The sequence below is a fragment of the Zootoca vivipara genome, chromosome 5 (genome assembly GCF_963506605.1).
Source record: "Zootoca vivipara chromosome 5, rZooViv1.1, whole genome shotgun sequence".
Lineage (NCBI taxonomy): Eukaryota > Metazoa > Chordata > Lepidosauria > Squamata > Lacertidae > Zootoca > Zootoca vivipara.
This window is the reverse complement of record NC_083280.1, coordinates 2,558,416-2,583,781: the sequence shown is the minus strand read 5'-3', so window position 1 is coordinate 2,583,781 and position 25,366 is coordinate 2,558,416. Positions and strand designations below refer to the sequence as shown.

At 50.9% G+C, this 25,366-nt stretch overlaps 1 protein-coding gene across 1 annotated transcript in view; it reads left to right on the top strand.

Moving 5' to 3' along the window:
• The first annotated feature begins 238 nt into the window (after positions 1–238).
• FGF12 (fibroblast growth factor 12) overlaps positions 239–25,366 on the top strand; it is a 90,607-nt gene continuing 65,479 nt past the window's right edge. Inside the window, exon 1 of the mRNA XM_035133269.2 lies at positions 239–1,230. Coding sequence (XP_034989160.2) covers positions 1,032–1,230 — 199 coding nt within the window. The 5' untranslated portion in view covers positions 239–1,031. The remainder of the gene's footprint in view (positions 1,231–25,366) is intronic.

The following is a 25,366-nucleotide window of genomic DNA, read 5'->3' as shown; positions in this document are numbered from 1 at the left end:
GTGGTGCCATGGGCCGCCGGAGCAGCTGAGCGAGGCCGTCGCGGAGCTATGTGGCTGGCCCGGGGACCGGCGGGCCGCAGCGGGGGCCACGAGGCAGCTGCAGCGCCGCCGCCGACGGAGAGAAGGAGGAGGCGGCGGCGACGCGGGGCGGGAGCCTGAGAGAGCCCGCCTTCGCCCCCCCCCCGCCCTCCGCCCGCCTTCCGCGCGGTCCCCGAGCGTGGAGACAGACGGCGCCTCTTTCGTCTTCCCGGCCGACGTCCACACTGCGAAAGGCCTCGCCGGACGGATCCCGGACGGAGCGGGGGCCATGAGGGGGGCTCCGCCGGCGCCTCTCGGGTCCGGCAGCTCAGAAATGAGATCCCCGCGAGGCTCCGACGCCGGAGACCCCCGCGCCCAGGCGGCCAGAGCATCGGAGGGAGTAGCAGCCGCAGCAGCAGCCGCAGCCGCCCCGTCGGACCCACATTCCTCCTACTCCTCCTCGTGATGCACCGCTGGGCCTCGGGACCCGCGGGGGGATACTGAGGCAGGGCTCTGGAGAGCCTCCACTCCTCCCCCCTCCACGCCCAACATTTGCCAGCCGGATTTTGTATCTCTTTCTCTCGCTCGCTCGCTTTGCAACGAGGACCGTCCCTTCGTGCCAAAGCAGCGCGGGCCCTGGAGCGGCCAGCTGTTGCGGGGCTCGCATCTGGAGAGGCGCCGGGGGCCCAGCCAGCCGCGAGGTTCCGGAGGGGCGTCGGGGCCCTGGACAAGACGAGCGAGCCCCCGCCTGGCCAGCCTGCCGACGGAGAGCTCCTGCCGTCGGATCTTCCCCCGAGCGGAGGAAGCGCGGGAGGGAGGCGAGCAGAGGCGTCTTTTCCCCCCAGCCTCTGGGCTGGGGGGGGAGGGGGAGAGGAGCAGGGGGTCTCTGCTGGGAGCCCGGACTTTTGGGGTGGGGGGCTTGCGCCGAAGATGGGGAGCCGTCGAGCGGGCGATGAGGGCTAGCAGCCTGTGACTGCTGCTGCCGCTGCCGCCGCCGCCCGCCCCGTCCGGCCATGGCCGCGGCCATCGCCAGCTCGCTGATCCGGCAGAAGCGGCAGGCCCGCGAGTCCAACAGCGACCGCGTGTCCGCCTCCAAGCGCCGCTCCAGCCCCAGCAAGGACGGCCGCTCCCTCTGCGAGAGGCACGTCTTGGGCGTCTTCAGCAAGGTCCGCTTCTGCAGCGGCAGGAAGAGGCACGTCCGGCGGAGACCAGGTCAGTAGCCGCCGCGGGCGCGCGCCAGGGGGGCGCCCTGGGGGCCAGACCCAGAAGCAGCGGGCCTTGGCGTGTGCTGAGGGAGCGTGGGTGCCCCTGGGCTCCTTTGCGGCGGCGGGGATTGCCCTTGCAAGGGGGCCTCTGGGCATGTGCAGAGTGCTCCCCTTGTTTTGAGAGCCCAGCCGGAGCAGCCCGGGCCGTGAGTCCTCTTAGCTCAGTGCCTGGTTCCTCGCAGTTTACAGGGTGCTGTCCAGCTCCACCTCGACAGATCGGCAACCGAGGTAGACTGCCCCTAAACCTGGGGCTCTATTTATCCACCAGAGCTACTAGGCATTTATAGACCTAGCTGCCACATAGGAAGCTTTTACATTTTGATGGAAGGAGAGCCCCACTCTGACTGAGGCTAGTCCTGCCATAGGGTTCACCCCACACCTCTGGGGTGCCTGTAAGCAGGGCTTGAAGGCAAGAAGCCCCACACCAACTGGAATTCAAGCTTAGGCTGCCCCCTTGTAAAAGCCGTTAATGTGAAAGCAAATAAACGGAGCTTGTGCAGAGTGCCACTTAAGAACTGCAAGCCCCAATTTAGAAGGCAGACCCACGGGCTGTGTTTTCCGGGTGTTGATTTTCGATACTAGAACGCAGGCCCGCAGCGTATGAGGCAGGGAGGGTAACAAGAGTTCTCCTGCACAAGCGCAGAGTGCTTCCCTCATAGGCAGCATCACAGCAGGGGGGGGCTGTGGATATTGCGCAGCTTATTACCATTACTATTTGCAGCCTGCCCGTCAGAATACGAATCCTTCAAAGGTAGCTTATAAAGGACTTTTAAATGCAGTTTGTTTGTTTTTTCAAAAAAAAAAAAAAAACCACCACATGATAAGCAATTTCAACATATAAAAAGTCGCATCCCTCGGGATCATTGGTGGTAGACTTCTGAATTTCTCCCAGGCTCAGGGCTGCCTCCCCTCCCTTTTCTCCAGATTTTGAAAGTCCTTCCCTTTTCTCTTTCAATTTTTTCCCTTGCTGCATTTGCATAACAGTTCCCAAATTAATTGTCCCACATTGCAGCCTTTTATTCTGGATTCAGGTGGTTTCCAGCAAGTCCTCCCCCCCCCCCCCCGGCACTTCTGGTTCTGCGCTTACAGTAACTGAAAGGTGTAGAATCCTTATTTCCTCCCAGTCCATGTATGCTTTGAACCACAGGGAGCAAAACCCATTCTCTTCTAGCCGTCATGCTCACAGGTACAAGGATTTGGGTCAAGTGTGCTGAATTGACCTGGACCCTGCAATGATCATCCGAGACCCTTCTTCATCTCCCTCCCTTCCAGAGGGTGGCAAAATGAGAAGGGGCCTTTTCTGTGGTGGCTCCCCGCTTGTGGGACACTCTCCCCAGGGACACTCATCTGGCACCTTCATGTCAGAATTTTAGGCACCATTTCTCTGTAACCAGGCCTTTGCTTGATGAACACCAGTATCTGAAATTCACCAGGCGCCAAGGGCATTTTACACCTGGCTATCGGCCACTTGCGCCCAAGTGAAGATGACTGTGTGGCAGGATGACGCCTGACGTCTCCACCACCTGGAGGTACCTACCTGAGGATCCTCGGATCTTGACTGTTTTCTCACACCAGCAAAACGCCCTGTGGAATTCTGTTACATTTTATCTGCGCAATCACAATGAATTTCAGGAACCCAAAAGTCGTATTGAAAAATGTGACTTTCGAGCCGTATGGCCCCCAAATGGCAACTAGGCATTCCGTTTTGGCTGGTTTAAGGAGCCACTTGGTTCCCAGCTTAATTATCTGAGTTTCTAACACTGAATAACATTGCATGGCCTTTTAAATGTGTTTGTGGGATGGGGGATATTGGCTTGTCATTGTTTTTCATAGAATCACAGAATCGTAGGGTTGGAAGGAACCTGCAGGAATTTTAACTAGCTCATACATGACCAATGGCCACCCAACCTCTACTTAAAAACCTTTCCCTTTCCCTAATGAGGCCTCCCGCTGCCGGTGCCCTTTTACCGTTCGGATTCCGTTCTTAGACCAAAGAAAAGTTCTCAAACCGGGACACTACCAGTACTTCCAGTTTTGCGGAGTTCTTAAACCGAATTGTTCATAAACAGGACTGTTCTTAAACCGAGGTACCACTGTAAATCTTAGTTGAAAGACAGCAATAGTGTTTTGCGCTCCCAGATTTCAGAATTTTAACAAACATTCAGTGACTGGAGCCTGATTGCTGATCCAAAGTGTTCTCAGGTAACTTCAGGCAGAGCTGTGGCAGCAAAATGTGGCTGACTTAACCCCCTCCCCCTGAAAACGGACTCTTTTTTGTGTGCATGCTAATCTCCACTGTCCCATCTCCTCTTGCATGTCAACTGGATTTGAATAGGACACATTCCCTGAATCGTGGCCATTGCCACCAAAGGTTTGCCTCCTTGCTCGCAACAGCCTCAGCTCTGCCAAGTGGTCCAAAAGGAACGCTGTCCATGCAGAGAATTTGCTCTGGCCACTGGTTTTCCCAGAGGGCTGTTTTGGAGTGTGCTTCTCCTGTTGCTCCTCTCTGCGAGACAGAGCAACGGGATGTTGCATTGAAATGGGCACAGACTCTGGTGCTCAACTCAGCCCCAGAAAGCACATCTTGTGAAGAGTTGGAAAAGGGGTTTGCACGCTGAGCTTCCAATGTGGCTCCGACATCCCAGCACTCTTCCCTGTGGACGGCACCAGACATTACAGGCCACGACTAATGAATTTGTCCTTATGTAACACAGAGGGAGGATGTCTACAGAGCACGGGGAGTAGGAAGAAGACGTTCTCCAGCTCTTTGCATGTACACGCCTCTGCTTCCCATTTCACAGGGAGTCTGTGCTCCACAGAAAATAATAATAATAATAATAATAATAATAATAATAATAATAATAATATATTATTTATACCCCACCCATCCGGCTGAGCCTACCCAGCCACTCTGGGCGGCTTCCAACAGAACAGAACATTAAAATGCAATAATCTATCAGACGTTAAAAAGCTTCCCTAAATAGGACTGCCTTCAGGTGTCTTCTAAAAGTCTGGTAGTTGTTTTTCTCTTTGACATCTGGTGGGAGGGCGTTCCACAGGGCGGGTGCCACAACCGAGAAGGCCCTCTGCCTGGTTCCCTGTAACTTGGCTTCTTGTAGTGAGGGAACCACCAGAAGGCCCTCGGAGCTGGACCTCAGTGTCCGGGTAAATTGATGGGGGTGGAGACGCTCCTTCAGGTATACAGGACCGAGGCCATTTAGGGCTTTAAAGGTCAGCACCAACACTTTGAATTGTGCTCGGAAACGTACTGGGAGCCAATGTAGTTAGGTAAGAGCCTGCGCTGGATCAGGCCCATGCCTCATCCAGTCCAGCATCCTGTTCTTACCAAATGCCCAAAGGGAAAACCCACAAGCAGGATTCAAGAGTCCTCTCCTCTACTGTGGTTTCCAGCAATTGGGGTTCAGAAATATTGCTTGTACCAATTAATAGCCCTCTCCTTCGTGAATGTGTCTGTTCCTCTCTTAAAGCCATCCAAGTTGGTGGCCATCACTGCCTCCTGCAGGAGGGAGTTCCATAGTTTAATTTTGTGCTGTGTGAAGAAGGACTTTTCTTTATCTGCCTTAACCTTCCATCATTCAGCTTCCCTGGAAGTCCACAAACTCTAGTGTTATGAGAGATGGAGAAGAACTTTTCTCTCTCCACCTTCTCCATGCCAAGCATAATTTCATAAACGATCATGTCGCCTCTTCCTTGCCTTTTCTCTAAATGAGGAGGTCCCAAACGCTGCAAGCGTTCTTCATAGAGCCAGTGCCTGGCCCAAGATCACCCGGGGAGAACTTCATGCTCGAGAGGCTTGGAACCCTGGTCTCCCAGTTCCCAGTACAACACTCTAACCGCTATGCCACGCTGCCTGTAGATACGACATCATTTCAGGAACTTGTGAATCGCCAATCTCTCTCAGCACCCTTTTGGGAGTCAACTGTCAGGAGGCCCTGTGCAATCTCTCTTTCTCTTTCTCCCACTCTACTGGCATGTAGCTTGGCTTGCTTCCCCGAGTGGTCTGAAATTCACACCTGCTGTGTCTGGCTCAATTCAAGCACTAACCCAAGTGCTCTCTCTCCACTCACCCCACACAGGCCTTATACTGAGTCAGATTGGTGCTCCACATAGCTGGCGGGGGGGGGGGGCTTGGTCCTATAAACTCACCCCCAGTGCCCACTACTGTACCCCATTGAAAAAGTATTGTTCAGAACAGTGGTTTGGATGAACCACTAAAGGAGATAGCGACACGATGCAATTTGAGACAGTGACAATTAATTGCACATTTATTCAAAATCCGATTCAAGCCATTGAGTTCAATTAAATCAGCAAAACTGATGAACCTGATCCAGGGATGCCCCCCTGGAGGGCGTGACTACTGCCCAGGCCACCGTGGGCAGTGGGATTTCTGGTTGAGGTCTGGAAGCATGCCCAGTATTGCCTCCTTAACAGTCCCGTTTAAACCAAGAGTTGACAAGCTTCAGATCTGTCAGCCATACTGTCTAAACTTTGGTGGCTAAGAGCGACCTTTGATTCCTTGGTTTGGAAATGGCATGCACTCTGTGCGTGCTCAGAGACACATCCCTGCCAAGTACAGAGAGGGCACACAGTTACCTGAGGGCTGCCTAACGATGGCTTACTCTCTGCCCGGCTAGACTTCAAAAGTTTGTTCGTTTTTTTAAAGTACCCAAGAGGAAGGGGGGAATTGCCGGCTTCTCACAGCCCACCTCAGCCAGATATTGAACTGAACGATGCAGTTTGCCTTTTCAATATCCTCCCTTTCAGTCTGGAATTGTTATCCTTGTAGGATAGTTTGCTTTGCAGAGTCTCTTTTCCACCTTGCAAGGTTGAAAGCCAAACTGTCCAAGAATTTCCATCCAAGCAAGTTGGGTCGGAGGTTTTGCACTTCCATAGAAACACACTTTTTGGTGACAGGGGGAGGGCAAAACATCCTTTCTGTTGGGGGGCTGCTGGCAGCCTTAAGGTGATGTGAAGCAGCCTTATTGGCCCACCCATGCCCAGAGGCGTAGCAAGGCCAGGCGGTACCCGGTGCGAATTTTTTTTGTAACCCCCCCCCCCATTGCAGTTTTTGTGTACGTTGCCTAAAGTTGTTGACCTTTTTTTAGGGAGGGTTGGCCGCAAAATAGATACGCCCACCAATCATGGAAGTCTGACTGATGATAGCATAAAACTGCCCCGGGGTGTGTGTGTGCAAACACGGGGGGGGGGGGGTGTGTGCCAGGCTGATCACTGGGCATATTTGCGCGATCAGCGGGTGGATTTTCATGACGACAGTCGAGGAAATCCACCCGCCGAGTGTGCGAGCGCCACCACGCCGATCCGCCCGGGGGATTTTGTCACACACACCCCAGGCATGACAGCTGGGGTGGACCGCCCCCCCGCCCCCTTGCGATGCCCATGCATAGGCCAGTGCCACCCACACTCCAGAGCCTCTGCCTGTGTCCCACCCTTGCTCCCGAGCTCCCTTTGGCCAGGCGTGCCAGGGGACGGAACTTGGGGGCTTCCGTGGTTTGCACAGCCACTGAACTACGATTTCCCAATTTGCAAAAGGGGGGGGGAATGGAGATGGCTTGGATGGAAATTCTTGGACAGCTTGGCTCGTGACATTGGCGTGTTGGAATCTAGCCGTTGCCGAGTAAGCGACTCTGCAGGACAGACCATTCCAGGCCTAGAAGCAGAAGAAGTTAACGCGCAGGATTGTGCTGGACAAATGAGCCCGTAAAAGCACTTTGCAAATTAAAAAATGCCAATTAAAGAGGCCATAAGTAATGACCCTTTTTGCAGTATAGGAACATAGGGAGCTGCCTGGTACTAAGTCAGACCGGTTGGTCCGACCGAGCTCGGCATCACCAGCAGCTCTCCAGGGCCCCAGGCGGGGGTCTCTCCTGGCCCTCCCAGGAGATGCCAGGGATTGGATCTGGGAAGTTCTGCACGCAAAGCCCCATTACTGGTGAGAAACATTTCCCTGCCCCTCCTCACAAGCGCCCCCTAGAGATAACAGCTAAGACAGGCTTGGCATGAGGGTCCTCTGCCCACCTTCTCCAACCCCACCCTTTTGTTTTTGCAAAGTTTCTTCCTGGCTTCCTACACTTTCTGCCCCCCAGCTGCGGACTGCCTTTCTGACAAAAGCTTTCCCTACGGAGCTGTGTTGCACAAATCTCTGCCCCGCTGTTTTATAAGCCTTTGCGACTGTCATCACCCGCCTTTTTAATTGTCGCGAATGTTTCTGCCTTGCCTGATTCCAATTATTTGAGATCCTCGTGTTTATTGTGCTTTTAACTATGGCGCTGGCCACCTCGGGTGGGCTTTGCCCCAAAAGGCAGCATATAAACGATTTTATAGCGCAAACAAAATCAATACTGATATGGCAGCTTGGGGGGGGGAGGTGTGGCAGTGGTTTTGGGGGGTGGGTGGGAGGAGCAACACTAAAGCTGTTGGTGGCATCCAGCTAAGGTGAAGATGCATGCTTGTTCTAGAGAACAACTCTGTGCGCCCCCTAAATCTGTTGTTGGGGTTTCCCCAACCCTCGGGGTTAGATTTGGGAAGGGCATGGGAAGAGGGGACGAAGTTATGTTGCACAGGTGTTAATCCATGCACTGATGGGACAGGGAAGAGGGGACGAAGTTATGTTGCACAGGTGTTAATCCATGCACTGATGGGACATATTAGTTGGGCGGTGCTCATAGTGGGGCCCAAGGCATGCACCCCTCAGTGCCGCCTGTGGTATGGGGTCTTGGGGTTCCTGACTTGGCAGTGCTCAGAACCACCATATCTCTAGGGCGAGGCTTACGGACGGCTTTTGGAAGAGGCCTCTCCTCCTCCTCCTCTCTCTTGCTCTTGCAACTTGGAGCCTTTGTGGGCGGGATGCCTGTCACTCCACACGTGTCCTAAGCTACGTGCCCTGGTGGTGTCTGAATATCAGTTTATTTTATATATATATATATATCAACAGAATAAAAATAAGCAATCAGTCATTCCTTAATTGATACTTGCTTTGTGCATCATTTTGTAATTCAATTTAACATTACCTCCATTATGTTTCCAAATTAAATTCCTTGAATACGCACTTAACATTATCTTCTCCATGTTGTCTGAATTACTTTAAGTTTTGTCAAATTATCCTACTTACACACAGAAGTTCAATCAAAACCTGCCAATGGATTAATATTTCAACAGTGTTCTTTTACATAGACTCTGTATATGCCCCACTCTGATAAATTTTTCATCTGTAATGTCTCGTAACCTTGCTGATAATCTCGCCAGTTCAGCGTTCTCTCTTAGTTTGTTTTGCCAGTCTGAATATCAATTTAAGCGGCAGGTGCAGATGTCAGTTCAAAGCCTGGAGCCAGAAGTCGGGAGTTTGAAAGGGCTCAAGGCTTGGGGGAAGCCCACTTGTCTGATTCTGCATATTGGAGCCCCTCCAATAGGTGGAGCTGATTTAATTATGGAGCTTGAACACTGGAGAACGGCTTGGTCTGTTGGTTGCAAATTGCAAATTCTGCCTCCCCATCACTGCCTCAAGAACGGGGCGGGGTGGTCCCCCCCTCATATTGGCTGCTTTCGGTTTGCACAGAGTTGTGTGTGCTGCAGACCCTCATCCCCGCTCCTTTGCATATATTCAATACTTTCTCCTCTTTCACTTTGGCTGGATGAATCCACCCTTCATCCTGGATCGTGACCCCCTCTTTCTGCAGAGCTATGGATAGGTGGGCTGGGCTGGGCTGCTCTCCGCCTGGAGAGGCGGGAGAAAGATTGGGCTTCAGAAGCGCTCAAAAAGCCCTTGAAATGCCCAAGGAGTCATCTCTCTTTAATCAGCATCTTTCAGGCTTGAATTTTTAATAGACAGCTTTTGTGCAAACCCGCGCCTTGTTTCGGAGGCCGAGAAAGAGCACAAAAAGTCAGAGCAGGATGCGACTCATTTTTTTCACAAGGAGTTTTTGCAGCTCAGCTGAAGAGCTTTTTATGGTTCTGCAGGTGGAGGCACAGGGGGGGGGGGCCTGCAGGCCAGTCGGCCTGCAGGGAGAGCGCAAAAGAGACCCCCTCTGTACCGCAACCCCGCATGCTCAGGAAAGGATGCAACATTTGCAGCTCTTCTTTTTTCCATGAGACTCGCCAGTTTCCTGCTGAGCTGTTCCCCGCCTGCCAGGAGCGTGGGCGTTGTTGCTGGGGTGTGCATGTCTGAAACCCGCAGTTCCAAGGAAGGCAGCGGGTGGGGGGGGGGAGAGGTTTGCGTGAAATAATCCCTTATGAGTGAAATGTGTTGCTGGAGAATTAAAAGCCTTTTGCTTTGTGTAGTTGTCTCCTCCGCCATCATCAAAAGAGCTCATTCTGGAGTTGGTCCCAGAACTGTCTCCCCTGGCCCCAAACCTGGTGCCCTCGAGATGAATTCCCACCTGCCCCAGTCAGCGTGGCCCATTGGAGTTGTGGAATCATAGCTGGAAGGGTCAATCATCCCTGACAGGTGGCCCCCCCAACCTCTGCTTAAAAGCCTCCAAGGAAGGAGGGTTCACCACTTTCCGTGGGAGTCCAAAAGACCTGGAGGGCACCAGGTTGGGGAAGCCTGTCCCAGAGCAACAGAACGTTTCAGAGCCTCCTCCTCCTCCTTCTTCTTCTTCTTCTTCTTCTTCTTCTTCTTCTTCTTCTTCTTCTTCTTCTTCTTCTTCTTCTTCTTCTTCTTCTTCTTCTTCTTCTGGACAAGCCACCACCCCATGCATGATTTCTGCGTTCCGGTGCTATTGGGTGGGATTTTGGGGGAAAGGGCCACAACTGGGTGGGCAGAGCACCTATCTTCAGTCCCCAAAAGACATCTCCAGGGAGGGCTGGGAGAGAGGCTCCTGGCTGAAACCCTGGAGAACCGTTGCTGCCAGTCAGTGCAGGTGCTACTGAGCTAGACCAGGGCCTGACTTGGAATAAGGCAGCTTCCTGCAACCCTGGGAATAAGACCACTGTGCCCCTCCTCTGGCTGTAATGGATTTGGATAGCATCAACGGCTCTAATGCTAGCATCCTTACACTGAGATACCCAAGTCTTCAGAGGGCTTAATGTGCTGTATGCCACCACCTGCCCTTACGCCCCTCCTGCAGTGTAGGCCAGTATTCATCCTAAGCAGCAGGTGGAGGCAGGGTGGGGCACTGGGTTCGTGGTGGAGATAGAGGATGAACTTGGCCCTTCTGCTGTTCCTGGTTTTGCTTTCTGCTTTAAACCTCGGGGCTGCTGGGCCGACTGCTCCAAAGCTTCTTGAAAGCACTAAGGTGGGAAAGCAGTGTGGTGTAGTGGTCAGAGTGTCAGACTAGGACCTGGGAGACCAGGCTTCAAATCCCACACTCGGCCATGAAGCCCACTGGCATGACCTTGGGCCAGTCGCTGCCTCTCAGCCAAACCTACTTCTCAGGGTTGTTGTGGGGATTGAACGAGCAGAGGATGGAGAACGATAAGTGCCACCTTGAGGGGGGAAAGGCGCTGTGCTTCCGTTCCTTTGGGGCTGCCTGAGTGAAGAGACGGGTGTTGTTGCTGCCGAGCAGCTGTGCGCTCAGCCAGGGAGCACATGGCTGACCGCACATGTTTGCACGGGGAAGCACCTTTTGGTTAATGTGTATTATTCAGAGAAAGGCACAGCAGGCAGCCATTTCAAAATCTGAGTGATAGTCCCTGGGAATAAGGCTCTTAAATTCAAATGATCTGCTGGGCAGGTGTTTCTCGGCTTCTCTGCACAGATGTTGAATGCAAATTGCAAAATGCATGGTGGAGATCTGCAAGCTCTTGGCTCACGTGTTTAGTTGCCCACATTGGGACGCAGCTGCTGAAAGTGGAAAAGAAGAACGCAACTGAGCCCATGTTTTTTTTAGTGATTATTTTTTGGAGGACGGGTATGTGTTTGTGTGTGAAGGGAACTTGCTACGAGTTGAATGGGAATTCAGTCAAGAGCTGTGACCCATAACTGAGAACCCGAGAAGAGCCTGCTGGATCAGGCCAATGGCCCATCTGTTCCAGCATCCTGTTCCCACAGTGGCCAGGGTTAGGGAACGCTGCTCTCAGGGGCTGGCAGGTGGTTTCATTGTTCTAATGCAATTGATAACTCAGCTTTTCCCGAGAGGTGCCTGTCTGGTCCAAGTCCTGGGTGGTGATTGAAGTCATCTTTCTCCTTCTTTTGCTGGATCCAGCCCAGATAAATCATTCGAGAAAGTCTTTTAAATGGAAGAAGGGAATTCTGGTGGCACCAGCGCCAGCAGACTGGGCACACATTCTGCCCGCTGGCCTTGGCGACTCACTTGCTACAACGCACCCCCCCTCCCTTGCCTCCCTTCTGTTGCATCTTATTGATTTGCACACTGCTTGATTGGTTTTTAAAAGCCAGAGCTTCCTCCAAGCCCCTCCTCTCTCACCCCATGCCCCTCCCCTCTTAACAGGGGGCAGGTGCTCTGTGGGGCAATCTCTGTTTGAAGGGCCTCTGGACCCTCCTCCGTTGAACAGCTCGCCTGGGCCTGACAGCCATTCCTTACTCTGCAGATTGCAGAGCATGACGACACCTTACATTTTTATTACATAGGGAGATATTCCAAAGTTCATTCATACAGTACTTTCTTTCTTTCTTTCTTTCTTTCTTTCTTTCTTTCTTTCTTTCTTTCTTTCTTTCTTTCTTTCTTTCTTTCTTTCTTTCTTTCTTTCTCTTAGCATACCCAAGCCTCTGAATATATCCCCATTCCACCCACCCACCCAAACAGGGATGGAAAGCAAACTGTTTAGGATTCAACACCACATAGGCTTGCGATAATTGCCCACACCAGCTGAACAATAGTCTCCACACTGGACATCGAAGATGAAGGAGAAGAGAAGGTTAAGGGGTGATATGATAGCCATGTTCAAATATATGAAAGGATGTCATATGGAGGAGGGAGAAAGATTGTTTTCTGCTGCTCCAGAGAAGTGGACACGGAGCAATGGATTCAAACTTCAAGAAAGAAGATTCCACCTAAACATTAGGAAGAACTTCCTGACAGTAAGAGCTGTTCGGCAGTGGAATTTGCTACCAAGGAGTGTGGTGGAGTCTCCTTCTTTGGAGGTCTTTAAGCAGAGGCTTGACAGGCATATGTCAAGAATGCTTTGATGGTGTTTCCTGCTTGGCAGGGGGTTGGACTGGATGGCCCTTGTGGTCTCTTCCAACTCTATGATTCTATGATGACAGTTCACCACAGCTTTGCGAAACCAGGGCAGTCTTTGGACTGCCTGTCTCCCGCAGACTATATTTGTGTGTCGGTTCCGCCTCTTCTTTCATTTTCACTGTGTTGCATCTGGCTGTGAGCTGCAGGTCGCCTGCAAACATCCACTCCGGCAAGCCAGCTCCTGCATCTAATGGAGGGACGGAGAGCTCTGGCTATCCTTGATGCTCTGCCTCATTATGACTGCAGCGCTAGCGAGAGACGCAGGACTGGGCAGAGGAACAGCAGGCTGGAGGGTCATTTGAAGCTGGATAAAAGGGTTAAGTGCAACTGATTTTATCGCTTTTGTAACCACGTTTTGCGCTGCTTAGGGGGAAAAACGGTGTTAAGCAATGCTTCAGTTTTTGAAATATAACATGCATAAATAAGAAAGTAGATTAAGGGCATAAGAGGAGCCTGCCGGATCAGGCCAATGGTCCATCTAGCCCAGCATCCTGTTCTCACAGAGGCCAACCAGATGCCTGTGGGGAAAACACAAACAGGATCTGAGCACCAGAGCAACTCTCCCCTCCTGTGGCTCCCACCAATTCAGAAGCATCTCTGCCTCTGACTGTGGAGTCATCATGGCTGGTAGACCTCAATAGTCCTCTCCCCCTCTAATCCTCTATTAAAACCACCCAGATTGGTGGCCATCCCTGCCTCCTGTGGGAGGGAGTTCCACCGTTTTAACTATGTGCTTCATAAAGAAAGAATTAATTTTATCAGTCCTGAATCTTCCTACATGGATGCCCACGAGTTTGAGTGTTATGAGAGAGGGGGAAAGACGTTTCTCTATCCACTTTCTCCATGACAGGCATAATTCTGTAAACTTCTATGATGTCCCTTCTGACTTGCCTTTTCTCTCAACGAAAAAGAAATTGAACCTGGGTCTCTCCCAGGTCCTAGCCTGACACACTAACCACTACACCACACTGCCCCAAGACACGTGTGAGTTTTCTTGGCAATTGCCGGCTCAGGCCTCAAACGTACGAATCAGGGCCACGTCCACCCCCTCGCTTGCAGCTGCCATTTAGTCAGTGAGCTTCCCCCCCCCCCCTGGTGATACATCTGAGTGTGGCATTGGAGTGTGGGTGGAGGAAATCGCTCTTTAAAATTTAAGTGAAGAAAAAAGCTTCACTGTTGGGTGTGTGTGTGGCATCTGCGGGAATGGAGGCAGGGAGGGGTAAGAGAAACTCTGTGTTTGGATTGCCAGGAATGGTTGGAAGAGGTTTGAACTAGGTTCCTTGCCATGGAAGTAGCAGCTGAATTGTCTGTTTCTTAATGGGTGGATCAGGGCAGGATTTAGGTTTGATGCGTCCCTAAGCTACTGAAGGGAATGGGGCCCTTTATATGTCCAGCTGTCCTTTGTCAACAACACATTGTCGCTGTTTTTTGTGTTGACTATAAGCTAGATGGTCATTGAGGGACCTAATAGGAGCCTACACAATTTGTTTTTTATCTTATATTTTGGAAATGTACATCCAGTTTTTTTTTGTTCCTTTAAATTTGGGGGGGGGGGGGACCCCAAGAGAGTGGGGCCCTAAGATATAGCTTGTTTAGCTTATACGTAAATCTGGCACTGGGGTGGATTACGGCTTACAGATTTTGGAAAACTGCAAGAGGGCAATTCAGTCTGCAGGGAGCAAGTTATTTTGGACAGGGACTGTGTTGTAAAGCGGCATTTCCTTTGACGATGTAACAGGCTCCTTCAGAGGTTTTTAAGCAGAGGTTGGATGGCGATCCGTCATGGATGCTTTAGCTGAGATTCCTGCATTTCAGGGGGTTGGACTAGATGACCCTTGGTGTCCCTTCCAAGTCTACAATTCTAGGATATAAAAAGTCTAAACCTTTCACAGCCCAAAGGAGGGTCAGCAGAAGAGTGCCTGCTTTGCATATTGAAGAAGCTCCCGGGTCCAATCCTTGGAGTTTTCAGGTAGGCCTGAAACAATGAAGAGTTAGCTAAATTTGGATACTAGAAAGTTTGTTTGGTCCTCAGGGACTTCCTGGCCAGCACTGAGTCCTCTTAGTTTACCAGCTGATTCAGTGTACAGGATCAGGCATGCTGATCATTGCTTAGAGAGGATGGTCTCCAATATGGAGCATTTTGTGGGGGGCAAAAAGGAAATGTCTCCTTTTGCCCGTGTGCTGACCCATATTCTGCTTTGCCGGGAAATGCCAAATTGAGAGCCAGGGGCCCAACTAGTCCAGCATCTTCTCCTCCCCATGGCCAACAAGGTGTCCCAGTGGGAAGAAGCCCACAAGCAGGACCCAAGAGAATTCTCCCCTCCTGTCGCCCCCAGAAACTGGTATTTGGAAGCCTTGCTCCCTCCAACTGTGAAGGGCAGAGCAGAGCCACCCTGGCTAGGAGCCATCGATAACCCTCTGCTCCCCCATGAATCTCTCTGATCCCCCTTTAAAGCCATCTAGGTTGGTGTCCATCACTGTCTCCTGTGGCAGGGAGTTCCATATTCAACTCTGCGCTGCGTGAAGAAGGACTTTATCTGTCCCGAATCTTCCAATGTTCAGCTTCATTGAATGTTCACAATTAGTTGTGTAATGGGAGATGGAGACAAACTTTCCTCTGTCTGCTTTCTCTGTGCCAGGCATAATTTTTATAAACTTCCATCAGGACATCTCTTTCTCACTTTTTCTCTAGAGTGCTGAATTGAGAAAGCTGCACAAAATATCTGAATGGGCTTCCGTTTCCCCCTTTGCAGTACCAAATCATTTTCTCTATGGCAGATCCTGATCATTAAACCCCCAAACCCCTGTCTTGTTCATATCTGCCAAGTCCTTCCCACACAGGCCCAGTCCGGTTCATGCCATCTTCAGGGCTAGAAACTTGAATTCTCCACTTTTGCAGGCAAAACTCCACTTTTGCAGGCAAAAGAGCTGCAGAGCCCAGCGAGGGGCTTAGAACGCTGTCATGTGTGGCAACCGTGGCAAGCGTGATCCACAGAGACGGCTTTCTGGGCACAGTTGTTTAAGAGAGAACAACTGGCATCTGGTGGGCTGCTGGGAGAACAGGGCTAGATGGGCCTTTGACCAAATCCAGCAGGGATCTCCATATGGACACTTACAATCATAGCAGAACCTCCATGCCCAGGGGCAGGCTATATTGGAACACCAGCTGCTGGGAATCAGAATCACAAAAGTTGTAGAGCTGGCGCTTGGAAGGGACCCTGTGGGTCTTCTAATCCAACTTCCTGCAGGAATCACAGCTACACCATGGAAGTAGCTGGTTGGCTGTTGTGAGAACAGGATCCTGGACCAGAGGGCCCTCATTGGCCTGATCCAGCAGGCTCTTCTTTTACGTTCTTATGTAGAAACTGTCTTCTTGTTGTTTTAGTGGTGTCTCCTCTGCTGAGAGGACTCCGGTGCCCGAGGCTTTGCTTCTGCCAAAACGGGCTTGAAAGCCTCTGCTTGTGTCGATTCAATTCTTCCTGCCTGGGATCTTGAGCTTGCCATTCTTCTTCCTCTGCGCTCAAGCTGGAGCTGCCAGGTGGGGTGAGGGGTTGATTGATGAGTCAGCTGAGAAGCCTTCATCTCCCCGAACACAGCCGCTGCCATTCAAACGCCGGAGAGTAAACAGCTCGTAATTTGATTAAATTAACTCCAAAGCGTTGGCCTTGTGGAACATTCCAGAGCTTGTGAGGCTTCCCAACAGAGGGTGCAGCAGCTAAGGGACCCCTCCCCAAAGAAGCGGGGGGGGCAGCAACAGAGCATATGCCTGCGCTGCCCGGGGCGGGTGCATGGGGCGCTCCTCCGAGGAGAGCGGGGCGTGAAGGGTGCCCTCCATGTGCCACAGTTCAGGGTAGGAGAGGGGCAGGGAAGCTGCTGTTCACTCTCCCCCGGCTCTCTGCTACTGGGTCAGACATGACCCGGTGATGGAGCTCCTGCACCTGGGCGCGAGGTGCCAAAGCCAAGGAGGGCTGGCACCTTGACCTTAACAGATTAGACAACTGGGCCAAAGCAAACAAGATGAATTTTAACAAGGAGAAATGTAAAGCACTACACTTGGGCAAAAAAAAATGAAAGGCACAAATACAGGATGGGAGACACCTGGCTTGAGAGCAGTACATGTGAAAAGGATCTAAGAGTCTTGGTAGACCACAAACTTGACATGGGTCAGCAGTGTGATGCAGCAGCTAAAAAAGCCAATGCAATTCTGGGCTGCATCAATAGGAGTATAGCATCTAGATCAAGGGAAGTAATAGTACCTCTGTATTCTGCTCTGGTCAGACCTCACCTGGAGTACTGTATCCAGTTCTGGGCACAACAGTTCAAGAAGGATACTGACAAGCTGGAACGTGTCCAGAAGAGGGCAACCAAAATGGTCAAAGGCCTGGAAATGATGCCTTATGAGGAACGGCTTAGGGAGCTGGGTATGTTTAGCCTGGAGAAGAGAAGGTTAAGGGGTGATATGATAGCCATGTTCAAATATATGAAAGGATGTCATATAGAGGAGGGAGAAAGGTTGTTTCCTGCTGCTCCAGAGAAGCGGACACGGAGCAACGGATTAAAGCTACAAGAAAGAAGATTCCACCTAAACATTAGGAAGAACTTCCTGACAGTAAAAGCTGTTTGGCAGTGGAATTTGCTGCCAAGGAGTGTGGTGGAGTCTCCTTCTTTGGAGGTCTTTAAGCAGAGGCTTGACAGCCATCTGTCAGGAATGCTTTGATGGTGTTTCCTGCTTGGCAGGGGGTTGGACTGGATGGCCCTTGCGGTCTCTTCCAACTCTATGATTCTATGATTCTAGGGCGGGCGACAGCATTGCTGCTGACCCACCTCCTCTCTGCCTGACCCAGCAATGGAGCTGCTGCGGCCGGGTGCGCATTGCCACGCTGGCAAGGGCTGCTCTCTACCGCAGGGTCAGAAGAGCGGTGGCTGCTGCCGGGCGTGAGGAAGATGGGCAGCAGCCCTGCCATCCCCTTGCTTGCTCTTCTCCCCTGGTTCAGGGCACAGCTGTGCCAGGCACAAGCGCGACAGCCAAGGGAACAGCACCTTCTGGCGCGGAGCCAGGCTCCGATGAAGGAGTCCGCGGTGGGGGCACCTGCTTGCGCCCAGCCGCATTTCGTTGCGTTTGTGGACTGAACTAAAAAGTTTCAGTACGGATTATGTTGACTTCTTGAGGTTAATTAATTGTCAGACCAAGTTATTAAACTCATTTTAAATAAACATTTTTCGAGAAAAGTGTCGTGAGCCCCAATTTTTAAATTTTATTTTAAAAACGCATATTTCTGCCATTTGTCACCCCCCTCAGTGTGGGGTGGCCCACACACACTGCACCCCCCTTCCTATGCCACTGGGGGGGGGTAGTCCAACAGCAGACCCATCTCCATTTTGTCAACCTGTCAATCATAGTCAGAGGTCTCTGCTGATCCAAAACTCCAAATCAGCAGGATTCCCTAACTGCTGCTGCTGCTGCTACTACTACTACTAATACTACATTTTTTATTTATACCCCGCCCTTCCCGGTTTAAAAACCAGGCTCAGGGCGGCTAACGGCAAATATAAAACATTGATTAAAATGTGACTTAAAAACAGCATAGAATAGAACATAAAATGCAGCATCAATATCAATAAAATTCAAAATTTCAGGGGTCATTTTTTGGGGGGGGGATCCCAATCAGTAGACATCAAATGATCACCAGGGCTAACTGGTCAAGTTGGTCCTACTAGGGCCAACAAGGAGGTGTGTGAATAAGAATTTAAATGTGGGGTCCCAGAAAGGGTCCTAGAGCAAAGGGCCACTCTACAAGCTGAGATTCTTGCATTGCAGGGGGTTGGACTAGAATACTGTATAGAAAACTGTAGAACCTTCACAAATAATCTCCAGAATTCAACTGGTTTGACCGATTTCCTTGGTTCCTCTGGAAAGGGGAATCTGGGTCTCCCCAGCCTCCATAATCCCTTAAACATAAGTAAGGTCCCCTACTCCTTCCCCCTCCACAAGGTGTGAATTTAGCCTCACAATAGGAGGCAGGAGCCAGTCAAGGGCAGCACATACCCCAGTCAGAAACCCATCGGGATGGTGAATTGAATCCTGATCCTTTCAGAGGAGAAGCGCAGGAAAGCCTTGCAGCGAGGGCAGTGGTGTCCAAACTTTTTTCAAAGTGGGCCAGATATGATGAAGCGAGGGCTCAAAGTTGTTGAGCTTTTTTTTTAGGGTTGAAGTTGTTGAGGTTTTTTTTATAGAGTTTTACCCCAGGAAATAAACTGCTACAGGGGCCAGATTAAACCAACCAGCGGGCCAGATTAGGCACCCAAAACGGACTTTGGGCATGCCTGAGCTAGGGGCATGTGTAAATACTGTACTCTTATTGTTCTTTGGAGAAGAGGGTAGTTGAAAGGCGTCGGGAACTGGGGTGATTGACAGGGGGGGAATGACAGTTTCATGTTTCTTCATGCCAAACATGCCTACTTTGTGACATGATGTATTGATGCTGCTGTTGGAAATGTATTACAGTATGTGAAAAGGGGAGGAAGCCTTAGAAGTTTGTGCCACCCCGTGCTCTGTTTGAACCTCATTGCAACAAGACGGATCGGGTCTACTGACTGCTGTTTTGCTTCTGTAACTTGGCTGGAGACTCCTCCTTTTGCTGACTGGAGAGACCCACGGGGAATGGCACCCCAACAAGCTGGGCAGTGGAGTAAATCCACACGCCAGGATTTCTTCTTCCCTTATCATACCCAAAAATGGCAATTAGACATTCCATTTTGGCAACTGCAACCTTGGTTTAAGGAGCCACCTGGCCCCTAGTTTATATATCGGAGTTTCTAACACTGCGAGTCGTGAGCAAATCCCACCGATTTCAATGGTGCTTACTCCTTAGTTCAAAGGGGGGGAGGGTGGTCGGTTGCAGCCTTGGTCCTCTGCTGAGCTTGTAGCGCCATCATGGCAAGGGAAGCGCTGACTGCAGAATGAAACAAACATGACAGGTTTTGATGTGGCAAAGGGCCGCCTCCGCTTTCTGCTTTGGCACTGGAGGCCTTTGCGATCCCTCTTCACAGAGATGCCTCCAGTTAACCGTTACCTAATAACATCCATCTTGGCCCAGTAAGGAAAAGCTCTGCACAATGTTATCGCATTTAATCCGTTCCGCAGGTCTGTTCCGCGTGGCAGTTACCGGCAGAGATGCCATTGGCAATCTGTGCAAGTCGGTAAATAAATGATGTGGGATGAAGCCTCTGGTGAGCCAGCAGAGGAGAACGCGGGGAGCTAGAGAGAGAGAGAGAGAGAGAGAGAGAGAGAGAGAGAGAGAGAGAGAAAGAGAGAGTGCAAAAAGGGAGCCTGAGACAGCGTCAGGGCCTAGGTAGAGAAGGTCAGGTCGGGAGCAGAAGTGAAGCTTGGTGGTCTTTGGCTGTCCCATGGGAGGCGAAGCAAGCTTGTTTTCTGCTGCCCCAGAACCAATGGATTCAAGTTGCAAGAAAGGAAATTCCAATTAGACAGCAGGAAGAGCTTTTTGGCAGTGAGAGCCATTCAGCTGTGGAACGGTCTCCCTCGGAAGGTGGTGGGTTCCTCTTCATGAGACATTCTTAAGCAGAGAATAGTTGGCCCTCAGAGAGATTCTTCAGCTGAGATTCCTGCATTGCACGGGGCTGGACTAGATGGTCCTTGAGGTCCCTTCCAACTCTACAATTCTGTGATTCTGTGTTCTCCCGATGTGCTTGCTCTTTTGCCTTATAAGCATGCCTCCTAGTCATCTTCTGCAATGCTTTTCTTTAGCCAAGCCTCTCCATAGCTTTTGAATCTTTCCTAGAGTTGACTGCTTCAGTGTGTGTGTGAGAGACAGGGGTGTTTGTGTGTTTCCTCTTCTGTTTCATCCAGAACAGCAGGGGTTAAACATATGCTAGTATTTGGAATACTGTGTACGGTTCTGGTCACCTCCTCTCAAAAAGGATAATGTAGAATTGGAAAAGGTTCAGGAAATGACAGCCTTAATGATCAAGGGGATGGAGCGACCTCCGACCCCCTTTGAAGAAAGCTTTTTACTCAGGTGAATGCAGGCACACCTGTGTAGCCATTTGTGCACAGGCTGTGCACCATATAGGGACTCTCTTAGGAGGACAGGTTGCAATGTTTGCGGCTTTTTAGTTTAGAGAAAAGGCAAGCAAGAGGCGTCATGATAGAACTTTATAAAATCACTAGTCTCATTCAGCCCGTTAAGAAAACGGGCGCTAGAGGTGCGACGGGGCCGCGGCCTTCCCTCCCTTTCTGCGCTCGGCCACGGGGCGCGTCGGGAACGCAATTAAATAAAGCGCTCTCCCGTCGTGTCCCGCGGCCGAGCACAGAGAGGGAGGGAAGGCCGCGGCCCCGCCGCTCCTCCCACAGGCCAGGTAGGGTTGTCAGGAGGAGGAGGCGGCGGACCAAGATGGCGGCATCAGGCTCCAGGAGCCGGACCGGGCTCCCGCCGCTGCCGCGGCCCCGGAGCCCAATGCCACCATCTTGGTCCACCGCCGCAGGGGAACGGGAGGCAGAGTGTTGAGGGGGGAAGAGAGAGCGTGTGTGTGTGCGTCCCGCCTCTTCGTCCAGTCCCTGTGTCCGTGCGGCACATGCGCATTAGCGCAGACACAGGGACACAGGGACTGGACGCAGAGACACAGGGACTTTATTATATAGGATGCCTGGCATGGAGGAAATGGATAGAGAAAAGTTTGTCTCCAAACGTGGACATCCAAGAAGCTGAATGTTGGAAGATTCAGCACAGATAATCATAATCATAATCATTTTTTATTATTCACACCCCGCCCATCTGGCTGGGTTCTTCCAAGCACTCTGGGTGGCTCCCAACAGAATTAAAAGCACAATAAAACATCAGACATCAAAAACTTCCCTAAACCGGGCTGCCTTCAGATGTCTTCTAAAAGTCAGATAGTGGTTTATTTCCTTGACATCTGACGGGAGGGCGTTCCGCAGGGCAGGTGCCACTACCGAGAAGGCCCTCTGCCTGGTTCCCTGTAACTTCGCTTCTCACAGTTAGGGAACCGCCAGAAGGCGCTCGGAGGAGGACCTCAGTCTCCAGACTAAGCAATGGAGGTGGAGACGCTCCTTCAGGTATACTGGGCCAAGGCTGTTTAGGGCTTTCAAGGTCAGCACCAACACTTTGAATTGTGGTCGGAAACGTACTGGGAGCCAATGTAGGTCTTTCAAGACCGGTGTTACCAGTATGTGGTCTCGGTGGCCACTTCTAAGGTAGTCACCAGTTTAGCTGCCACATCCTGGATTAGTTGTAGTTTCCAGGTGGCCTTCAAAGGCAGCACCACATAGAGCGCGTTGCAGTAGTCCAAGATAAAAGAAAGTCCTTCTTCACTCCCTCAGGAGGCAGTGATAACTACCAACTTGGATGGGTTTAATACAGGATTGGACAAATCCATGGCTATTGATGGCAATTGATGGCTACCAGCCACGATGGCCATGTTCGGCTTCCACAGCTGGAGCCTGCAATGCTTCCATATGCCAGTTGCTGGAGACCTTAGGAGAGGGGAGAGCTCTCGTGTGGAAATCCTGTTTGCAGGTTCCCCACAATAAAAAGCATCTTGGATGGGACATCTCATTTGGTTTCACTGCAAAACTTCTGGGGCTGGTGGGAATGGTCTTCCAAAATATTTTGAGGCTCCCCCTGGTTGGAGAAGGCCACTGCAGAGTGACCCTTCTTCGCACATCCTTCAGCTCTGGACTCGCAAGGCAAGGTCTAGCCCAGAGCAAGCGAGGAACGTTTCAGATTCTGGAGAGGATCCTGTTCCTTTGGCAGGCAGTGTGTTATACACAGAGCCTGTTTGACTGCTTGCAGTGACTCAGTGTGTAGCCAGGGACTTGGCCAGACACCAGGGGATTCTCTCAGACCCACTGCCTGCATTGGGCTCGGGTTCTGCGCCAGCTCTGCTGTCGCCCTGGCCAATTTTGAGGTTGCTTGCCACAAGCTTCCCGTGCGCAGCTGCAGGCTGGACCAGGGAGTTAAGTGGGGCTGGTGGGTCTTTTTCCCCCATGGCCGCTGCATGATCTATGCCAGGCACATCCAACTCCCAAGAGACTGCAATCCACTCACAGTATAAAACGACTCATTGCCAGGAGTTGTTGAGCCATCCTGCGATCTACCTGGGACACCCCTGCAATCTACCAGAGGATCACAATCTACCTGTTGGACATGCCTGATGTATGCTAAGAACGTAAGGGGAGCCTGCTGGATGAGGTCAATGGCCCATCTAGTTAGTCCAGCATCTTGTTCTCGCAGTGGCCAACCAAGCAGATGTCCGTGGGAAACTTGCAGGCAGGATTCAAGCACGAGAGCCCTCTCTCCACCTGTGGCTTCCAGCAGCTGGTAGTAGTAGTACTAATAATTTTATTATTTATCCTTCAGCCACTCTGGGCGGCTCCCAACCGAACACTAAAAACAGAGTAAAACTTCAAACTTTAAAAACTTCCCTAAACAGGGCTGCCTTCGGATGTCTTCTAAAAGTCAGATAGTAGCCATTGATAGCCCTCTCTCCTCCATGAATTTGTCTCATCTTCCTTTAAAGCCATCAATTCCGGTGACCATCTCACTGCCTCCTGTGGCGGGGAGTTCCATAGTTTAACAATGTGCTGCATGAAGTAGAGCCTGCCATGTGACTGTGTGATACGATCACACAGGATGGCACAGATCCATCCTACTCATATATGCCAATGCAGGAGGGGAAAGAAAAATTAAACCGTTCCATATACGTGTGTGCATTTTCAGATTCAATACATTACAGTCACTTTCCAGCTAAATAAGGGTCCCCAAACTAAGGCCTGGGGGCCGGATGCGGCCCAATCGCCTTCTAAATCCGGCCCGTGGATGGTCCGGGAATCAGCATGTTTTTACATAAGTAGAATGTGTCCTTTTATTTAAAATGCATCTCTGGGTTATTTGTACGGCATAGGAATGCGTTCATTTTTCCCCCAAAATATAGTATGGCCCCCCCAGTGTCTGAGGGACAGTGTACTGGACCTCTGCTGAAAAAGTTTGCTGACCCCTGAGCTAAATCAACTCTCAAACTGACTTGGCAGATACCCTGGGAAATGCCCACTTATCATATTGAGGTGCCATCTGGGTTGGGGGTGGTGGTGGTGGTTCTGGGTTTGTTTGTTTGTTTGTGGGAGGGGGCGATGTTTGGAGTACATGTTTGCAAGTGTGTGTGTGTGTGTGTGTGTGTGTGTGTGTGTTATAAATGCTGTCACTGCCTCTCTGCTGTGCCACCTGCACCCCACCCTGAATTTTCATCGCTTTAGTCAGGGTGAAATTAACTCAGTTAAAACCTTTCATTTCTACAGTGCAAATATTTGACAATGCTTTGTGGAAACCCCACTCCCCATCACCCCCCCCCTTCTTTCCGCTAGGATTTTTGCGAGCAGCTGAAAAATCATTTTTTAAAAACCAAAATAGGCTTTGCAAATGATGACTTCCAGGCCTCCCCAAAAGCCAAAAGCTCAGTCCACATGCACAAACCCCACCAAAGATGGATGCGAGGTGCACCCTTGCACAGGAGAATGTCCCGCCACTTTGCATTACCATAGAAATGTAGAGTTGAAAGGGACCCCCAAGAGTCATCTAGTCCAACCCCCTGCAATGCAGGAATCACAGCTAAAGCATCCACGACAGATGGCCATCTAATCCAGGGGTCAGCAAACTTTTTCAGCAGGGGGCCGGTCCACTGTCTCTCAGACCTTGTGGGGGGCCGGACTATATTTTGAAAAGAAGAACGAATTCCTATGCCCCACAAATAACCCAGAGATGCATTTTAAATAAAAGCACACATTCTACTCATGTAAAAACATGCCGATTCCCGGACCGTCCGCAGGCCGGATTTAGAAGGCGATTGGGCTGGATCCGGCCCCCAGGCCTTAGGTTGTCTCCCCCTGATCTAATCTCTGCTTTAAAATCCTGAATGATGGAGATTTCACCACCTTCTGAGGTTTTCCATCCCACTGTCAAGCAGCTTTTACCCTCAGAAAGTTCTTCCTGATGTTTAGTCGGCATCGCCTTCCTTGTAACTTGAATTAATCGGTTTAGGTCCTCCTCTTTGGACCAGGAAAAAACAAGCTTGCTCCATCTTCCGTGTGACGGCCCTTCAGATATTTGAAGATGGATCTCATATCACCTCTCGGTCTTCTCTTCTCTATCATCCTGTTTAGTATGAGACTTTTAAAAAAAATGTTTAAATACGGGTAAATGTTATTTTATTAATAAACAAAATAAAGATAAGGCACATAAAGAAGTACTGTTACTGCAGTACTAAGTTGAAAGCAGCCTAAGGTTGGGCATTGTCGTTCAACTTCTTGTTCCAAAAAAAAAGGGGGGCAGTTTTCACCTAAACTGGTTGGGCTGGTTTGTATGTATTCTTTTGCAATAAGTCAGCTTAATCATAATTACTTTGGATCAATTTTTCCTCAAACATAGTAGGACGTATGCTTTCGCCTCTATGCTCTCCTTCGCCCCATAGAAGTGAAAGAGAGCCATTCACTTCTGCAGGGGAAAGCTGGTTTGGGGGTGCTGGAGGAGCCCCCAAGACTCCTTCTAGACAATGGGAGCAGAGTCTGCTCCCCTCTGTGTGGCCGCATCCCTTCTCTCCTGGGTCCTCGGTTCCTTGGTCACGCTGGGGTGTGACAGAATGCTGGAGAGCTTCCTCCTCCTTTGGGCTAGTGGGGTTACTGAGGGGGGTGCTAAGAGGCAAGGGGGCAGCAATGGGGAGCTGGAGGTATAAATGCCTAACAGACTTTGACATACAGCATCGCTGGATCAACTCCATCCATTTTGTGGCCTTAAGTAAGCTAAATCGTTTTAATTGGATTCTGGATAAATGTGCCGTTAGTTGTTGCCGTTTTGAATTTTATTGGGTTATAAT